A 19,382-nucleotide genomic window follows, 5' to 3' on the forward strand; every position below is an offset into this window, starting at 1 on the left:
CATGATGTGAAATGCTGGAAGAAGACATTTTCACAGAGGGCAAATATTTCTTAGGTTCATTTTCTTCTGATTTTTATTTCAGATGGTTAACGCGTGATTCGAAACATGTTTAAAAGTGAAAAATGCTCTGTTTGTATTATCATTTCATCATGGAAAGAAAAATACTCACGCCCAAGGAACGCTTGAAAATCATAGATTTTTTTAATCGAAATTCGTACTCTGTGGATAATTTGATTTACAATCCGGACAAAATCGACTTTTCCGTTGCTACATATTCTACACAATGTAATACAAATGCACAAACAAATATTTTTCGTTCGAAAATGTTTGAACAATTTTGAAAAAACATGTAGAATTTTAGGATAACGTCCTATTACTTAACATTTTCTAATAGATGAATATAAGAAACAATTGAAAGGCTTGAGTTTAGTAATGAAATAAAAATAATATTGGTTCTCAGAAATGTTACTTATCAAATTCTAAATCAAATTATTCATCGCACTGACGATTTTCTCATACCGTTTAACTGGACAGATTATTCCATTGAAAATGTGCATGGCTATGCTTTTAGGCCAAAAACAACAAAAATGCCGACTCGAATCGTGTCACTTAAGCGGCTTGGGCCCACCTCGATTCCTTATCTTTGTTAGACGAAGACTTCGCCCCCATTAAATTGACCTTAGAATAAATTTCATTACGAAAAAATAATCCGTTTTGACAGGAAATTGTAACACTTTCGTCGCTGATGCTTCTGGTGTAGCACGTATCCTCGTTATTATGCTATGTTATTTTTTATTATGGTATTTTGAATTTTAGAGGCTTAAAAAGTCCAACTTGGAATGTTTTAATTAGAGGCGAAGAAAATTCCGAACCTCTTGAAACAACAAAAACAGCAGTTTAAACTAAACTCTCGGCCTTCAGGAACCTGTGATATGAGTGATCCACATCAGTAGAAAATCAAGCACATATGCATAACTCATTGCATAGCCCCGTATCCGTACTATATGAGCACCTGGGAGTGCACAGATGGCTTGTGTCAATCGACCAATCAGAACGTGGGATTTTCGTTTAGAATTATGCGTGAGATATTTCATTTGTTCGATAGTTAGTTTCATGAGATATATACTTTTCTTCATTGTTATAAACTGTTATTGAGTGTCCAAATCGATTGATGCAAAAATCTCAGGAATCTCAGAATATGACTGACCAATAGGCTTTCAAAATTGGATAACTTTCGCCATGCGGCCATGCGGTGGTTTTTTAAAATGTAGAGCTCATTCCCTATGAATTTTGTTTGTCGTTAATAGAATAATGATTTGTGTCCTCTGGGTGCTTTAAGAACAGCTGCTACTATCACCTTTTTATTTTGATCCAGAACACGTATCATAAACTCCGGTAGATTAATGTCAAAGGAAACCGAATCTAGCAAATAAGGAGGGATTATGCGACAATTCCTTCTTATCCGTCAATTTTGTTATCGCTAAATTGTTTTTTATCAAATTCGTTACTTCTATGGTTCACTACTCAATGATCACAAAGGCACTGCTTATTTAGTTTAAAACTAAAGGTGTTTGCGAATGCTTTGTCATGATCAGTGTTGTCACATATTCATCTGTACTGTAATGGTTGCTGTACTTTAACTGTAATCATCAAGGTACATATGATTACAGTTCTTACTTAAAATTGGTACCATCGAAATATTCGTAGCGCAGATCTGTTGTATTAGCATAGACAACATTACTCAAGTCCCGAATAATCCATTTGTCGAATTTCATGCCAACTCTACTGGCCGTTGGCAGCACCATCTCAGATATCGGTGAAACGTTGTGGGCTTAAACACATGGGTCTTTCAAGCAATTTTGCGTACGCGAAATTTTTTTTTAAAAATAGCTTGATTTTTGAGAAGGGCCAAATTTTTTTTTACAAAAATTTATAACTCAAAAACTGTAATACCCAATAAAACATTTTGGTCGAAAGATAAAATATAGTAAATTGTTGAAATTTTCATAAAAAATACCAAAATATTTTTTGAATACAAAATCGTTGTTTTAAAAATTAGAATTAATTTTTCTTTAAAACGTATTTTTTTAATTTCTCAGAAATTATTTGAATGGGCAGTACATTTTTCAACAAGTCGTCCATACATCGGAAGATGGCCACTTTTACAGGGAAAAAGTTTTTCTAACAACAACTTTTTCATGTTTTCTTTGAAAAAATTACAACTAATCTTCATTTTGTTCAAAGTCAAGATAACGATACAGTGTATTCGATAAAGTTTTAGATCTCATTTAAGTATGAACTCTCATCGAAGACATAAACTTTCTATCTTGTATAGTTTCTGGAATATAATGCATTTTTGTTTGGAGACTCCTGAGAAAATAATGTTTTACTCGTTACATTTTTGTGTGTAAATTCTCGCGTTTGACATGTTCTTGACATGTTTACAAATAGAAAAAAGGTAGCAGAGCATGTAAATCGCGATAATTTTATGTATGGGATATTCGTATCTATTTCATTTTCAGAATTTTGAAACAAAAAATGTTTTCGAGAAAAATGGATTTTAATTGTCAAAATATTTTTTTAATGATTTTTTTTGTTTCCAAAATTTGTTCGATATTTCTCATGAAAACTCAAATAATTTCCAACATTTCATTCTTTGACTAAAATTTTGTAGATCTGATAGATTTTGTGTGAGAGTTTTTTTTTTCCAACTGATTTTTTTCGAAAAATCTTAATTTAAAAATTATAAGATCTACGAAATGTTTGTAAAGGAAAGAAATGTAGGAAATGATTTAAGTTTTCATTAAAAAATATCAAGAAAATTTTTGAAAAAAAATTTAACTGAAAAAAAATGTTGTTCAATGAATTCATTTTTTATTAGTGCTCGATCCTATGCACTTCATTGAGTTGCTATTTATCTCTCAAGGACTATCAAAGGACGATTCCCAAAGAGAAGTCCCCGAAATTATTCTGAAACAGACCTAAACTGCCGTTCTACGCATAGATGTCCCATGTTCCAAAATCATCAACTGAGAAAAACCCATTCAAAGTTTTCTAGCATATTTATCTACCAGAAGCTTTAAACATTATGGTTTAGCAGTATACTGGTTTTTTTATAAGCAGAAAACTATTGTTCAATGAAATGTGAAAATATCCCCTCATTTGATTCAATCAATCTTGATTACGGGCTCAAAAATACATGGTGGTACAGTTATACCTAGAATATTAACATTGGACAATTGAAATTGATGTTGTTTTTTGAAATACTGGGAACAAACAACAAGTTTTTTTGTGTTTTTTCCGAAATATGATGCATCGTTTCATGAAGAAGGGAGTGATCTGCAATACTTTGCAGAATATAAATCTCATTGTTATTAGGCATTCGCTAACAAGGTGTACACGTGTTCTGTTAATCTTTTTTTTTTGTTTATTTGAGAATTAGTTCGTTCTTCCAAACCAGAAATGAGTACATTAGCCCTGCTGAAAGCGTGACATAAAATTCTTGTACTTGAATCGATTCATTTGATATGGATCTGCAAAAAATACATGGTGGGACAGTTATGAATAGAATATCAACATTGAGCTTGATGTTGTTTTTCTTAAAGCAGAGAACAAACTATAACTTTTTTTCGTGTTTTTCCGAAACATCTTTTTTTGTTTTGTGTTTTTCATAAAACATCGTTTTATGAAGAAAAGTGAAAATTGTCAAACAGTGACATGGGACAACTATGCGTAGAACGGCAGTAAAAATATTTTTGATTTTTAACGATCAGAAACCGTCAAGGGTTGTCATCCGAAATCGATTCAATCATAAAAATTCTTTTACTTACTGCTTATTCTTGCAGGAAATTTTCCAAATTTTACAATAACGATGATCCTTGGAAATGTATAAAAAAAATATTTTAAAATTCATAATAGAAAATACAAAATATAAATTGTCAGGTCACGCCAAAATGAGTTATCCTCGTTTAAAAAATTTTTAAACATTATATTTTATATTTATAATTAAAAAAAGGTTTGAAAAAACTCTTTTTCCAATAAATTAAAAAAAAAATTCCCTTTTTGTATGATTTTATAACGAATGGCCAGAGCAAAAAAAAAAAATGATTCATCCGTAGCAGTACCATCTACAAATTGGGTCACGCATTTTTCAGCAAAAATCATATTGCTTTTGATGATTTATAAAACATTTTCATGTTCTTAAAAAATGGTATGCTTTAGCTATGCAGTGGTGTACACACTTTAGAAATTAATTCCCATCTGTGTAACAGAGAATTTTAAGTCAAAATTATATTGCTGTTCCAATGCTCTGTACGTGTGCCCGACACGGGATACTTCCTATTGGGATGCAGTTGACCCTTAATCAGCAACGCCCCCCTAGTGTGTACCTCATATCTAGCGTGGTGCGTCTTTCTCGACTCGAGGAATCCAGGATAGAATGGTCACTAACCGGCGCAATCATCAGTTCATGTAGAGTTGTCATGAGCGGTACAACCTTTGGCTCTTGTTGAATGATCAGTGGACTGCACAACCTTTGGCCTGTGTATCTGTAAAGAGTGTGTGTATGTATTGCCGCGACTAAGTAAAAGTTTATCGATCGGGTATCCCTCCTATCCGGGGACCCTCCTTAACACGGGGACACAACGAAGGAAACATCATTAAACGTTGATATCGGCGTTCCTGAGGAACAGGTATAGATGAAGCAGGAGATCAGGATCACGGCTACCTAAGATATCCCGGACGGGGATCTCCGATTGTCTGCCTTGTGCTCTCAGTGCTCTAGAGAGCTGAGAGCGAGCAGTATGGAACCGGATACACGACCAGACAACATGCTCGATGTCGTGGTAGCCATCGCCACAATCACAAAGATTGTTTGCTGCGAGCCCAATGCGATAGAGATGCGCGTTTAGGTTGTAGTGATTGGACATAAGCCGAGATATCACGCGAATGAAATCACGACCTAAATTCAATCCCTTAAACCAAGCACTCTTCGAGACTTTAGGGATAATCGTGAGTAACCAACGACCGAACTCATCTTCACTCCACATGCGCTGCCAACTTACGAGCGTGTACTGACGAGGAATGTGGAAAAATTCATTATAAGCAATTTGCCTTTCAGAAAGTGTGCCTTCTAGAGCGCCCACCTTAGCTAGCGAGTCCGCTTTCTCATTCCCCGGAATCGAACAATGAGAGGGAACCCATGCTAAGGTAATCTTGAATAATTTTTCGACCAAAACACTCAATAGTTGACTTATTCTAGTTAGGAAATAAGATGAGCGTTTATCAACCTTCATTGAGCGGATTGCCTCTATTGAGCTGAGACTGTTCATAATGAGGAATCAGATATCTAGATTTCAAATACTCTAATCTGTTATTTTCATTCTCGGAATATTGTATTCCATATATTGATTTTGGTATATAAAATCAGTTCCTCATCAGGAACCAAATAGATAGATATAAACATATATAATATTTTAAATTTAACACTAGAATTAATGAAAAATGATTATATATACTTGTAACAATACAGATAGGAGTTTGGCTCCTTTAAACTTATGTAACTGAGCCTGTAAAAATAAACGATTTAATTAAAAAAAAAATTTTTTAAATTCATATGGCAAATCTGGTTTTTTTGGTATAAAGAGTTTCAGTTCAAATTTGGGATCAAGATACTGGATTTGAGTCTATGGATCATTTAATCTGAAATATCGATAGCGAAGCCTTTCTATAATAAACCTATATTGAGCTGTGTCACCTGACGTTGGAAAAAGTTTGCAGCAATAATTCATTCGTTGAAATTCTACAATTTATCTGCAAGAAATCACATTTAATTGATATGTTTATATTCTCATTTTGCAAATGTCATGTTTGCTTTGAAAAACATTTTGTGTTATAACATTCATTATCATTCGTCGATGGGTTCAAGTCGAATGCATTTGAATGAACAAATGACGCATCCAATATTGATAAACAATGCTGCAATATTTTGTTTATGGAATTATTCCTGATCAGTTAATTTATTTTCCTTATTCTGCCAGTCAAGTCTTGTTTCCAGTAAAAATAATTCCACGAAACAAACATGATTTTGCGTTTAGTCTTGATATTTACACATTTCCATTGATGCCTCACCTCTGAGTAACGTTTGCTCCCGAGCAAAATCAACCGTTCATACCGGAATTTAGTTAGTTCATACTGGAAATTGCTGGATTGTGGCAGCTTGTCATCGCAGCAAGCAACCAGAGGAGGAGGACCGGTTTGCGTTGTGTCCCACTTAACACTTCTTGCTGTGGCATCACGAATATCTTTGTGCAGAAAAACGTAGCTGCATACGTACGGTTTGTTCAAACCACTTGATGAGTGGTGCTTTTGATGATATAGATCTGTACTGTCGTCGCATCTGTTCTGTCTGCATTCTATTTTCCTAGCCGCTCTAAAGATGTTTCTGGCTCAAAATGTATGAATTTCTCTATCACCATTTATTCAGTTATAGCTCTTCCAGATTAATCTCAACTGAAACGGAATAGCGACGAACGCTATTTCAACAAGTAGCACGCGTAGCGTATATCAGCTTTAATTAGATCCAATTTAGGTAAACGACTCGAGTTTCCTGTTATCTCGACGCTAAAAGTGGATATTGTTTGTACCCGATGTGGATGCAATCGTCACCGGCTTAGAAGTGTCGACGATTACTTTGCTTTTCTCGTGAACAACCCAGTCTCTCCTTTGTAGACGAAAACAGTTATTGCCGGTCCTACGAACGGTGAAATACTAAACATCGTATCAGAATATCAATTGAAATTAACGACGAAACAGATTTCTTTTCCGTGTGGAAACTGTCTTTCGTTTGCGTGAGAACATTTTCCAAGCACTCATTGTGTTTGTTTCCTGTAACAGATTTCCAGATTTAGCTGATGCAATTCTCCTAGTTTTGACATTGTTATCAATTATCACATGTCGTTCGTATTCCATATTAGCGAGCCAGTGACGATATTGAAACATTGTTATTGCCACACTTTACATGTATTACGTAGCGTAGATGTTTAACAGAAGTTTGTAGAAGCTCAGCGATATTATTCGCCAGACAATTAGTATGTGCTGTTTTGCAACCTACAAATCCCAATTTATTTGATTTCGATTAGCGTTTGTCCCATTTTTACCGAAGTAGATATATTAGATAACAAATGGTAGCACCATGTTCACTTCTGAAAACATTCTTCTGCCGGAGGCAGTAAAGAGGAGATATTTACGCGAGTTGCTCATTCAGTGAAACTGAAACAAAAACCGACATTGGCGCTTATAACATCCATAAGCCACAGCTCAGCAAAACAAGTAACACTCATAACACCACGCATTACAAATATTGAATCTGCTTTTTCATTCGTTTAGCTTTTTTCTCCGGTGCTGGAAATATAACTTTTATGTATGCTGCTTCAATTCATTGATTTTGGCTCTTGTTTTCTGTTTGTCGTTATTTTACCCTTTGTTTATATCCTTTGTGGTTCGACTTTTGCAACTTCCCGATTTTTATCAAATATGCGTTTTGAACAACAACATCAAAAAAACAGTGATTTATTATTTTATTTTTCTCTCTTTTTCTCTTTGGTTTCTGAATTGGTTTGAATCTGCTACTAATCAAAATTTAACCACCCTGTCTCGGGGGCCACACATTTACCGATAAAACACGATCAATCGCCGACTGCAACATTGTACGCACGCAAACAAAACAAAACAAAACAAACAAACAAACAAAAAATTGGCTTCTGCTCAAACCGGGAAGATGCCCCAATCGGACGGGGGTTACGTATCGCTGGGCGGTGGCCCACACTCGGTTTACAATACGACCACGGAGCCGCATTCGGGCACCAAATCGGTGATGGAAACGGTAAAGCGAGTAATCGGTTCGGCCATTGGTGCCCAGGACAAGCACGCCCTCCTCGAGCGGGAAAATGGAACCGGTGCGCAGCCGTACATTATTAGCAGCAGGTAAGGCATATGGAGTTTGTTTTTTGTTCCTTTCGTTTTCCTCATCTATTTTTCTTTCCATCTGTCGTCCCACGTTCATATTTTTCCACTAACCTCACCATCCACTCCCAATACGAGATATCATCACACACACACACACACCAGCAGATCCTGCCTGCATGAATGTGCATCGTGAACGATTTGATACTGTTTGAACTTTTTTTCTGCAGAGAACATAGTATTTTCTGGCATGCTTTCGATATGAGTGAATTTATGTGTGTAAGGCTTTTCGAAATGCAATTTTATCAATAGCTTCTTCTGATCGTCTGTGCTTTCATCCGAGAGAACACACGTGTGTCGTACCCAATTATAATCGAACGGGAACAATAACTATGCATTTTGTTTGATGAAGATCCCAAAAACACTGAACTGATATTGTATATTTTTCTCATTTCTATGCTGATTTCGATGAAGTTACAAAATTTGTTACTTTTAAATCGCTTGACCGATTTTGATCGTTCCACAACAAATGAAAGGTGTTTCAATGAACTTTCTACAAATATTTCATGTATATTATCAAATGTCTACTTTAAAATTGTGGAAAGCTATTTAAATTTACAGTTTCTGAGGTGATCAAAGACACTCGGACGCTTAAGGCATATGATGCAGAAAACAGGTTCAAACTTTATGCATAGGTATTATTTAGTATTATTTAGTTGATATTTTTAATAAATTAGTTCAATATGATTGATTGATTGAAAACATAAAAAAATCATCGAATAAAATACTTTTCAAATGAAGCGAATAAGAATCAAACTTCGGACACTAAATCAAATTTCGGACAGATTGAATTCAAATTTCGGACACTTTATTTTGTAATTTTTAGAACGGAAATTACATTACACTTGATAATATTTTATAGTCAACTGCGAAACACTTACCAAGCAATCACAGTAAACTGTCAACGATGATGAGAACTGATGAAACACGGGAGAAATTTTAATACTGATGAACGAGTAAATTCTACGTGCTCACGTTAAGGAAACGTTATACACAAACGATAATAAGTACTGTTGTAAGATTTCTGCCGATTATGTTATAATTCAAATGTAGTTCTCATATGAAATGATAGTGAAACCAAGGGATTACTGTAAAGAAGCAATTGTGATATTAATTTTATAGTTATAACATCAGTACATTAAGAATTTCAAGATATCAGAACAAAGTGTCATAAATATGATTTAGAACGGTAGTCATTTTTTTTTATTTTTGAAGACACAAGACTTTTTACATCAGAATCCTTATTGTTATATGTTATGTAAAAGTCTTATCATTCCAAAAAATATATAGACATATAAAAGATCTCAAAACCTCAAGAAACATAGAAACACATTTTGAAATTTTGTGTAAAAAAGTCTTAGCTTTCCTGAACCAATATAAACAGGGTCTCTTTAGTCTGAACATCTCGAAAAACACCAGAAACTTGATATTGTTAAATCTTTCGTCCAAGAGTAGAAATTCGGATCATCAGTAGCGGTCCAGTGTTTTTCCCAGAAAATTCACTCAAACGCCTTTCATACACTGATAAAAAATCCTAAATCGGTCTAGTGATTTCGATGTAACGAATTCTCTAAAACGGTGTTAATCGGCAGAATTCATAAAAAGGCCAAATTTTCGGCCCATCCTTATTCAGGATTGTTTACCCTAAGCACGAATTGAAAATTTACATTTTAAAATGTTTTCGAAAAGAAATGAAAATATAAGAAGGTCGAGCATAAACAGATTTTTGTTTTGTTTTAGTAGATCCTTTTTTTATGGACTTTCTGTATAAGTCATTTGGATTTTGAATCAGCAGACCAAACTCAAATCCAGTATTTAATCAGAAATATGAATTATGTTATCTGAAATCCGAGCTGATGAGGAATCTGGATCCAAATTCTAACGATTCTGCATCTGGGATGCAATGTTCTATTAATGTGGGACAACCCTACAAACATTCAAACATACATAGAATCAGGTCAAGCTGAATGAAACTATTTAAAAAATAATAAGTTGTTTTGGGACTGCGGCCATCTTGGAATCGGATTTTCCATTATCTGCTATGTTCTACTAGTCGAGAACTTTCTTTTGAAACCCATATTGATGAGGTTTTGAAAAAAAATATATATGCCACCATTTTGGGGTGTCGGCCATTTTGGATATTACGTTTATCGAGAGAAAATTCGTTTTTATAATGACTCGATTATCCGGAGAATTCGATTATCCGGAGTGAAAAAAAAATCAATACTCCGGATAATCGAGTCCGACCTGTATTTTAAATTCATATTGCAAATCTGGAATTGGTAATCTGGTATTTTGACATAAAGAGTTTCAGTTCAAATTTGGGATCAAGATACTGGATTTGAGTTCTTGGAATCAGAGTCTGATGAATCTGTATCGAAAACTGGATCTGAAATCCGACAATCAATCATTTAATATGAATCTATAGCCGTTTTTTAAATCTGAAACCAGTATTCGAGATTTGAGTCCAGTATCTCGATTTGAAATATGAAATCTGGATACAGAAACTCGATTCAGATTCGGGGGTCAGAAACGTAAATCTAAATTCAAAGCATGCATTCGATATGGAACTTAGATTCCGGATCTAGACCTGAATCAATATTTGAAGCTTAATTCCATATTTTGATATAGAATCTGCAATCAGGAATTGAATATCTAGATTTTCATTACTAGAATCCGTTACTTTTATACTTGGAATCTGGAATCAGGATTTCAGTGTGATTGTAAATTCGAATTACGAATCAAGATAATTGAATTTGAGTTTACGAAATCTGAGTCTATGAGTCCAATGAATATGTATCTGAAATTGATATCTGTATCATGAACCCATGATTCAATATGAAATCTATAGTCACAGTTCGAGTACGGTATATGAAATCTGGAATCCGAAATTCGAGTCTGAAATCGGAGGTTAAGAAGTGTAGATCTGAATTCGGGTAAGGTTGTATTCGATACGGAAACTTTTATCTGGATCATAGTTTGAAGCTGGATTTTGGATTCCAATTCATAGTCAGGAATCGGGTATCTAGATTTTCTACACTAAAATCCGTTATATTTTTCAATATTTTAGAATGTAGAATCAATTCATAACCAAATCATAATCATATATCTAGATATACAGCCATTCCATGCCAAACCGATATAGTGGTTCTCAGATTTTCATGAAAAGTGATAGTTTTGTATTAGACCCGTATTTTTATTTTTTTTCATTACGGTGCCCATTTCTATTTTAGCGTGGTCCGAAAAATCCTCTTTTTCATCTTTTTTCCAAAAATGACTTTTTTCAAAACTTCATAACGTTTGAACAACTGAACTATAGAGTCTGTTATATATTCGTAATATTGTAATTTGGATTTTGGTATACATAATTCAAAATTTAAATTTGAACCCGAGATTGCTGCATTCTAGTCTAAGAAATCTGAGATAGACAAATCTGTATCGTATTCTGGATCCGAAAGTGACATCTGGATCGTCAATATATGTTTTAATTTGAAATCCATAGCCGCAACTAGGTTCTGAAATTATGATAAGAAATTCGTGTCCGGTATCTCGATCAGAAATATGAAATCTGGAATCTTAAATTCAAGTCTGAAACCGGGGGCAAGAATCTAAATTCATAAATTTGGATGTAAATCAGGAATCCAAATGGAAGTTTATAGCTGGATTTTTTCATCATTTGCATACTAAGAATCTGAAGTTCCAAAATTAGATTTTTTTTTGTGTACAACATCTAAATTTTAATATTCTGAACCCGAGCAGTTCAGATATCCGACTTAGATGTTCTCATATTGAAGTCTGGATCGAGTTTATGAATCTGAGCCTATGAAATGATCTGGATCGTGATACGAAATTCGAATCCGATATTTCAATCAGAAATATAACATCTGGAGTCTGGAATTTCAAATCTAGAATTCATGTCTGGAATCGGAGTAAATATTCCTAATTAAGATATGATATCTGTATCCGTAATGGAGTCTAAATCTATATTTTAACTGTCTGAAACTAGAATTTAGGAGTCCGAATCTGTCTAAAATCGTGACTAATTGAAACCCAGAATTCAGCTTCAAACTTCGATTCAGAATCCAGGTCCCATCAGATTTGCACACCAATTCCAGAGTTTAAATCTATATGTCGGATCGACATTCCTGACTCGACTTTCGTATCTTGATCACAGATTTAAATTTTGGTTGTGGAACTCAGTTAAAACTAAAGATTCATAATCCAAATATCCAGATACGATACAGATTCAGGTTTGACTGTTAACTTCTATAATTGGGCTGTAGTATCTATAGTAAGAGAACTGATGTTTTTTACGTTAAAGCCTGTAAATCATCGTCTTTGATCTAGATTTGAATCAAAAGCTGAGCCTGAAGTTTTTCCTTAATATTATAAAACATTTCATACTCAGTTTTTGGTTCATATTTTTTCATTTAACAATTTTCGTGCCACATCTTCCATATTCGCCCGAAATGGCCGACATTGATTTTCTACCAAGGAGCTGGAAGCTTAGAATTCGATTTTTCTCATGGCCGGAGAATAACAGGATGGGGACGTTGACAGGATGAAGTCCGTCTGGGAACGTTAGTGTCGTGCAAGATAGCGACATTCTATTACTCCCTTTTGCTCACGAAGCTTGTATCCTACAGATCGTCATTTGATAACAAAAAAATGCTGCCAAAGGTACATTCTTCTTGGAAAGAGATAAAACTAATGTGCAATTCATATTCAAACTAAATACTAAATTTATGTTACTTGTTATTCTGAACCTGTTAATCGTGAAAGCAGAATATTCCGATGGAACCGATGGAACGTAAGTATCAAAACGTGAAAGTAACCGTGTAGTAACAATTTCTAAATTAGGAGCAAACTATGGTGGAATTGATACGAGTTCTGATTTAAACCTATATAATGATCATGTCTTATAATTCGGTGGTAAACAGACCGTATGTTCCTAGAGGACTCACGTAATTTTAATAGTACTCCTTCAGTATTGGTTAGTACGATTTGCAGTTAGAACTAATTTTCTGCTGTCATTTGAAGAAAACGGCTACCGAATTACATCAAATGTTCGTCGAATTTTACAGTGAAGATACTCTTGCCGAATTGCAGTGCTTCGAATGATACAAAAAACTCAAAAGTGATTGATTTTGGCATGATAGACTATCAAAACAAAGTTGGAGATAGTCAAACCCTCCCGAATTGGTCAAAGCCCACCAGAAGGTTTCTACAGAAGAGAAAGTAAGTTCCAGATGTATTGAATTAAAAACATCTGGTAAATCAAGAAAGCACTTGCGGAGGCCAACACAAAGATTATAATTTTTTATGGAATTTCGAGTGGCAATGAAATGTGGTTTATTTTGAGAATCATAAGCTTCGAAGATCATGGACATGTCCAGCTGAACCATCAGCATTGATTCCACGGACAAATCGCTATGAACGGAAAGCAATGGTGTGTATTTGGCGAGATCTATTATGAACTACCAAGAGCTACCATTTGAGGCAAGTTTTGCGTCAAAAGCAACCAAAATACAGAAACAGACAAATCCAGTTATAATTTTTCATGATCTATTATGCACTGCTGCTTACTCACCAGAGTTAGCTCAATCTGATTACTACATATTTGCATCACTATGACACATACTTATGACGAAAATGTGGGTAAAATTGCTTGAAAATTGGTATACTTCCAATCATCTTTTTCAGCATGGCATCCACGTACTATAAAAAAGATGGAATAACGGTACATAATGATGCGAATAAGGATTTTCTGATTTCGGTATATTATTACTGTCGACATGGACAAAAATTTTGAATGGTAGTGAAACTAAAATAAGCTATTAACACTACTATACAATAAGGCAGTTTTGAATTGTTAATTGTTAATTGTTAATTGGAAGTTCTTCATTCTTTACTGAAGAGGATACTATAAGGAAAAATAATATTTTCTAAATTATTATCAAGAACCATTATCAGAAACAATTTTAGTTTAAGAACCTTTCTTCACTTGCACAAAACTTTTCGAACTATGACAAGGAGATTTATTTGATGCAGAAAAATTAGTTTTCATTAATCATATTTTCTTGGAAATATTTTTATTTCTTCCGTGTACCTGTATAGTACATAAGTGTTAGCTGATATCTGCAATTTTTCCTCACATTAATGTAAATTGACATTAATCCTTCTCATATGAGAGGAAACCTCGACTGGAAATATTGATTGTTTCATTTTCTTTACTGTTATATTTTCGTCATTTTGGTTTTGTTTAAACTGCCCTTAGCGCCCCTAAACACAAAATGTAACTTATTTGTAAATAATTTGCTTCATTACTTACAAGGCAACGCAGTGCAAATTGAGTCGAAACACGTTTTTCTCGAAACCTTGTTTTTTCGCCTGAATGTTATATCCTCACCTATTGTAACCTCGATGTTTTTGATTTTTTTATGAGCATTTTGAATTGTTCATAGCAATAGAAAAAAAAGGAAACCAATAAAGCCGCAATTATAAATAAATTCTAAAAACTACTACGCAACGCGTTGGAAAATACATATTTACGTCTTCTTCTTCTTCAATGGCACTAACGTTCCTAGAGGAACTTCGCCCTCTCAACGTAGTATTACTTGCGTCATTTTTTATTAGTACTTAGTTGAGATTTCTATGCCAAATAACACGCCTTGAATGCATTCTGAGTGGCAAGCTCTAGAATACGCGTGATCACAGTGCAAGTCGGAGGAAATTTCTTCGACATATTTACGTATTCTAGTCAAATTTTAGCTAAATCAACCGTATAGTTCCCGACTTTTAAACTTTCCTCCAATATGCCCGCACGAAAATAAAATGAAAACACCCAAAAAAGCGAAGTTTTTTTTCCTATGGATATTGAGATTACACATACCAAGAGAGGATTTTTTTCCGTCGCTACGTAGGGGAACTGTGGGTAAGACGGACAACTGTTGAGTTCAATAGTTGACATGAATTACATATTTATGCTGATGACTTAATCTACATGCTATTCTACGATATTTGAACCATCATATAATTTTGACGTCCTTGAATGAAATGAATGTAATAAACCGAAAATCATAAGTAATTTAACGTGTGGATTTGCGTTTTCGAATAATGTTTTTTTTCTTTATTTATTTCATTTGTAAATGAGTAATAGAAGATTTTTCGTCAAATAAATTTCTTCCGGCTCGAACTGTGGTCACGCGTGTTCTAGATGAAAAGCACAGAAAACATCCAAGAAATCTCAACTGAGTACCACTAATAAAAATGACGCAAGTTATAGCTACGTTGCGATGGCGAAAGTTCCACTGGGAACCACATCCACTAGGAACGTTAGGGCCATTCAATATATATAGGGTTGGGGAAAAAGAAATGTCGTATTTCTGATCGAAATTTGACGCTTTATTTAGCATACTAAAAATTATCCAATTTAGATCAAATATGCGCCGTTTTTTTTCGCAAACTTGTTGCCATTTAGAAGGTAACTTCATTATCCCCCCCTTTATAAAACCCCCTTCCTTGTTTGCAAAAAACTCCGACAGCCAGTTTTCGCAAGCCTCTTTTGAGGCCAACTTAGTATCACCAAGAGCGGTTTACATGGACCGGAAGAGATGATAATCATTTGGAGCCAGGTCCGGACTATATGGTGGGTGCAATAGGACATCCCATCCGAGCTCCCGTAGCTTCTGGTGGGTCATCAAAGATGTGTGAGGCCGAGCGTAGTCCTGGTGAAAAACAACACCATTCCTATTGATCATTTCTGGCCGCTTCTGGTCAATCGCCTGCTTCAAACGGTCAAGCTGCTCACAGTAGAAAACCGAGTTGAGGGTCTGGCTATAGTTGAACAGCTCATAGTGGATGATTCCCTTCCAATCCCACCAAAAACACAGCAAAACCTTCCTGGCCGTCAATCCGGGCTTGGCGATGGTTTGGGCCGGCTCATCGCGCTTCGACCACGACTTTTTTCGCTTTAGGTCGTCGTACGTGATCCACTTTTCATCATCAGTCACCATCTTCTTCAAAAATGGGTCGAGTTCGTTCCGTTTCAGCAGTGCATCGCAGGCGTTGATTCGGTCTTAAATATTTTTTTTGTGTCAACTCGTGTGGCACCCATACATCCAGCTTTTTTTGGAATCCAATCTTCTGCAATTGGTTCCAACGGTTTTATGGTCAATACCCAGTTCGCGAGTGCTCACATGCCGGTCTACTTGGATGATTTCAACGATTTTATCGGTTTCTACGACGATTGGCCTACCAGTACGGGGTGTATCTTCGACAGCCACTACACCAGAACGAAATCGTTCAAACCAACGCTGTGCTGTGCGAATCGTTACAGTATCGGGTCCATAAACTACACATGTTGGTGCTTCTTAAGAAATACAACCATCTCTGTTTTCTCCGTTGAAAATATAATGCCTCGTTTATAGTCCATTCAGATAAATCATCTAAAAAAAAATGCAGCGGTCTCTGTGAATCGATGGTTTTAGCATCTGATATAGATATAACTTAAACGCTCCTCTAACGTCTAAGAAAACTTGAATTTCTAGAGCAAGTAACGCGAAACTATCATTTGTTCACTTGTTTTTGCGTACCCCATGGAAAAATATTCTAATCATTTGTCTAATCGTTAAAGAATCTTTTATCTAGTTACTTACGGATGCAAGAATAGAGACTGGCATGTACGAAACTGGTACGCCGCTTTGATGCGGGTTTATTTAAGTTTTGGATATCTATTAATCTCACTCGTCTTCTTTCGTTAGGAACAATATTTTGTTCATTAAACTTATCAAACAATCTTGAGAAGCGATTCTTGGCAATGCGTGGATGGTTCTTCAAAGAAAAATTAATTAATTGTCCGTTTTACCCTCACCCGCACTTTAAAAAATATTCCATTTTTTGGATCAGTGACCGTTCAGGCTGTCTACTGCCTGGAAAAAACCTTGAAAATGAGGGAATATCAGGAAATTCAAACAATGTTAGGGAAAATCTAGAAATATAAGGGAATTTCGTCAACGTCCTTTCACGCTTAATATGATGCCTAGGACTACCAAAATATGTGAACGGAAAAAATGTCAAACGATCATTGTATTTTACATTTCCCTCTGAAATTATTGCTCATCTCATGTTTACGTAGTTCTCGAACCGCAAAAGTTCATTCACCTCTAGTATCTGAAATGATGATTCCAGATACTAGAGGTGAGGCTTCTCAGTTTAAAAGTACGCTTTAGGGAAACATATTTCGGCCCGCACAACGACAAGAGAGTACAAAAGTACTCAACACCAAAAAATACCACCGACTTGCATGTATTTGCAAAGCGGATTCCCCTAGGCACATTATTTTTGAAGTCCGTGTTAGGGAAACACAGCTCAATGGGAAAAAAATACCCCCAACTTGCATGTTCTGACAAAGCGGATTCCCCCAGGCACATTGATTTGGAAGTCCATGTTACGGAAACATAGCTCAGTGGGAACAAAAATACCCCCGACTTGCATGTATATTTGCAAAGCGGCTTTCCACAGGTACATCGATTTTGAAGTCTGTGTTGGGGAAACCGTATATCGGGCCAATCAAAACAGTTAACAGGTAGGGCGTTTGGATAACGCTTGACATTTTACAGTTATTCAATTGTTCGTCTCATGAAAAATAACATTTTATTAATTGTGATAGACGCGTAGAAATATTTCCTATCAGTTGATGCAAACATCTTTCCGATTCGTTAAGAAACATTCGAGTTATAAGCATTCGAAATACGGGTAGGGTTAGCACACAAATCGACAGAACAAATGTATAGGAAAAAAAGAAATTCTTCCAGTTTTCTTGAATTTAAACCGTTTAGAGATTAGCGAATTGTAATGTATAGTATAGTATATCATACAAATCTTAGAGAATTTTCGATTCGATTGGTATGCAAATCATGAGAATTCGTTCACAGTGAAAATAGTTATTAACATTCACTTTATTTCATAAAAACGTGACCTGTTTTCTGATTTGGCACCCTTCCTGAAAGACGTAGTTCTACGTCAAAAATTTATTAGACTAGTTTGACTCTCTTTGGGGTTGTCAGTATGGTCGTTTTCTTTTGTCTGCAGGCGAATTTATTCCTAGCTGTTCTTGTTAGTATTTGGCAGATATGTTTGCGTAAACAGAAAGAGATGTACGATAAATTCATATAGCTGTTTGGCATTGTTCCCCGACTGTCAACTGAAGCGAAAGTATAGAGGGTTGGCATTATTCACCTTTTTTGACGTGGGACTACGTCTAACCGGAATATATGGGGGGTAAAATGGAAACATAAACACTGAACATGCTGGAATAACGCAAGATTTCGAAAGCTTATAACTCGAACATTTTCTACTGGATCGGAAAGATGTTTGCATCAATTGATAGGGAATATTTCTACGCATCTATCGCAATTAATAAAATGTTAGTTTTCATTAGATAAATAACTGAATAACTGTAAAATGTTAAGCGTTATCTAAACGCCTTAACTGCCTCGTTTCGATTGGCCCTCTTTACGGTTTCCCTAACACAGACTTCAAAACCAAGCAGCCTTGGGGGAATCGGAATTGCAAATACACGAAAGTAGGGGGAATTTCGTTCTCTCCGAAATGTATTCCCTAACACAGACTTCAAAACCAAATAGCGTTGGAAAAATTGTCATTGCAAATACATGAAAGTAGGGGGAGCTTTTGTTCCCACCGAAATGTGTTTCCCTAAAACCGACTTCAAATCCATGGAGCATGGGGAAGTTGGCATTGCAAATTCATGCAAGTCGGGGGCATTTTTGTTCCGGCTGAAATTTGTTTCCCTAACACACTTCAAATCCATGGAGCGAGGGGGAGTTAGCATTGCAAATACATGCAAGTCGGGGGCATTTTTGTTCCGATTAAAATATGATAATGTGAGACGTTAGTGCACCCGTGGCCGAGTGGTTAGCGTCTCACATTATCATGCCGGGTGTTCGGGTTCGATTTCCGTTCTGGCCGGGGGATTTTTCGTCAAAGAAATTTCCTTCGACTTGCACTGTGGTCATGCGTATTCAAGAGCTTGCCCCTCGGAATACATTCAAGGCGTGTTATTTGGCTTAAGAAATCTCGACCAAGTATTAATAAATGACGCTAGTTAATGCATACGTTGAGACGGCAAAAGTTCCACAAGGGAACGTTAACGCCATTCAAGAAGAAGAAAATATGTTTCCTCGACACAGGCTTCAGAACCAAGGTGTCTAGGGAAATTGGGATTGCAAATTCATGCATGTCGGGAGTATTTTTGTTCCGATTGAATCTGTTTACCTATAAAGACTTCTAAACCAAGGTGTCTGGGGAAATTGGCATTGCAAATACATGCAAACTACGAG

General features: G+C 35.6%; 1 protein-coding gene across 9 annotated transcripts in view; it reads left to right on the forward strand.

The window, feature by feature from the left end:
- The window catches only part of LOC129779604 (protein NDRG3), a 171,883-nt gene that overhangs the window by 71,293 nt on the left and 81,208 nt on the right, over positions 1–19,382 (forward strand). For 7 of the 9 annotated variants that reach the window (XM_055787172.1, XM_055787173.1, XM_055787175.1 and 4 more), the window contains exon 2: positions 7,778–7,983. The exons of the other annotated variants lie outside the window; for them this stretch is intronic. In XM_055787172.1, the coding sequence (XP_055643147.1) occupies positions 7,778–7,983 (206 nt within the window). The remainder of the gene's footprint in view (positions 1–7,777; positions 7,984–19,382) is intronic. 9 annotated transcript variants of the gene reach the window in all.

The sequence above is a fragment of the Toxorhynchites rutilus genome, chromosome 3, assembly GCF_029784135.1.
Source record: "Toxorhynchites rutilus septentrionalis strain SRP chromosome 3, ASM2978413v1, whole genome shotgun sequence".
Classification (NCBI taxonomy): Eukaryota; Metazoa; Arthropoda; class Insecta; order Diptera; family Culicidae; genus Toxorhynchites; species Toxorhynchites rutilus.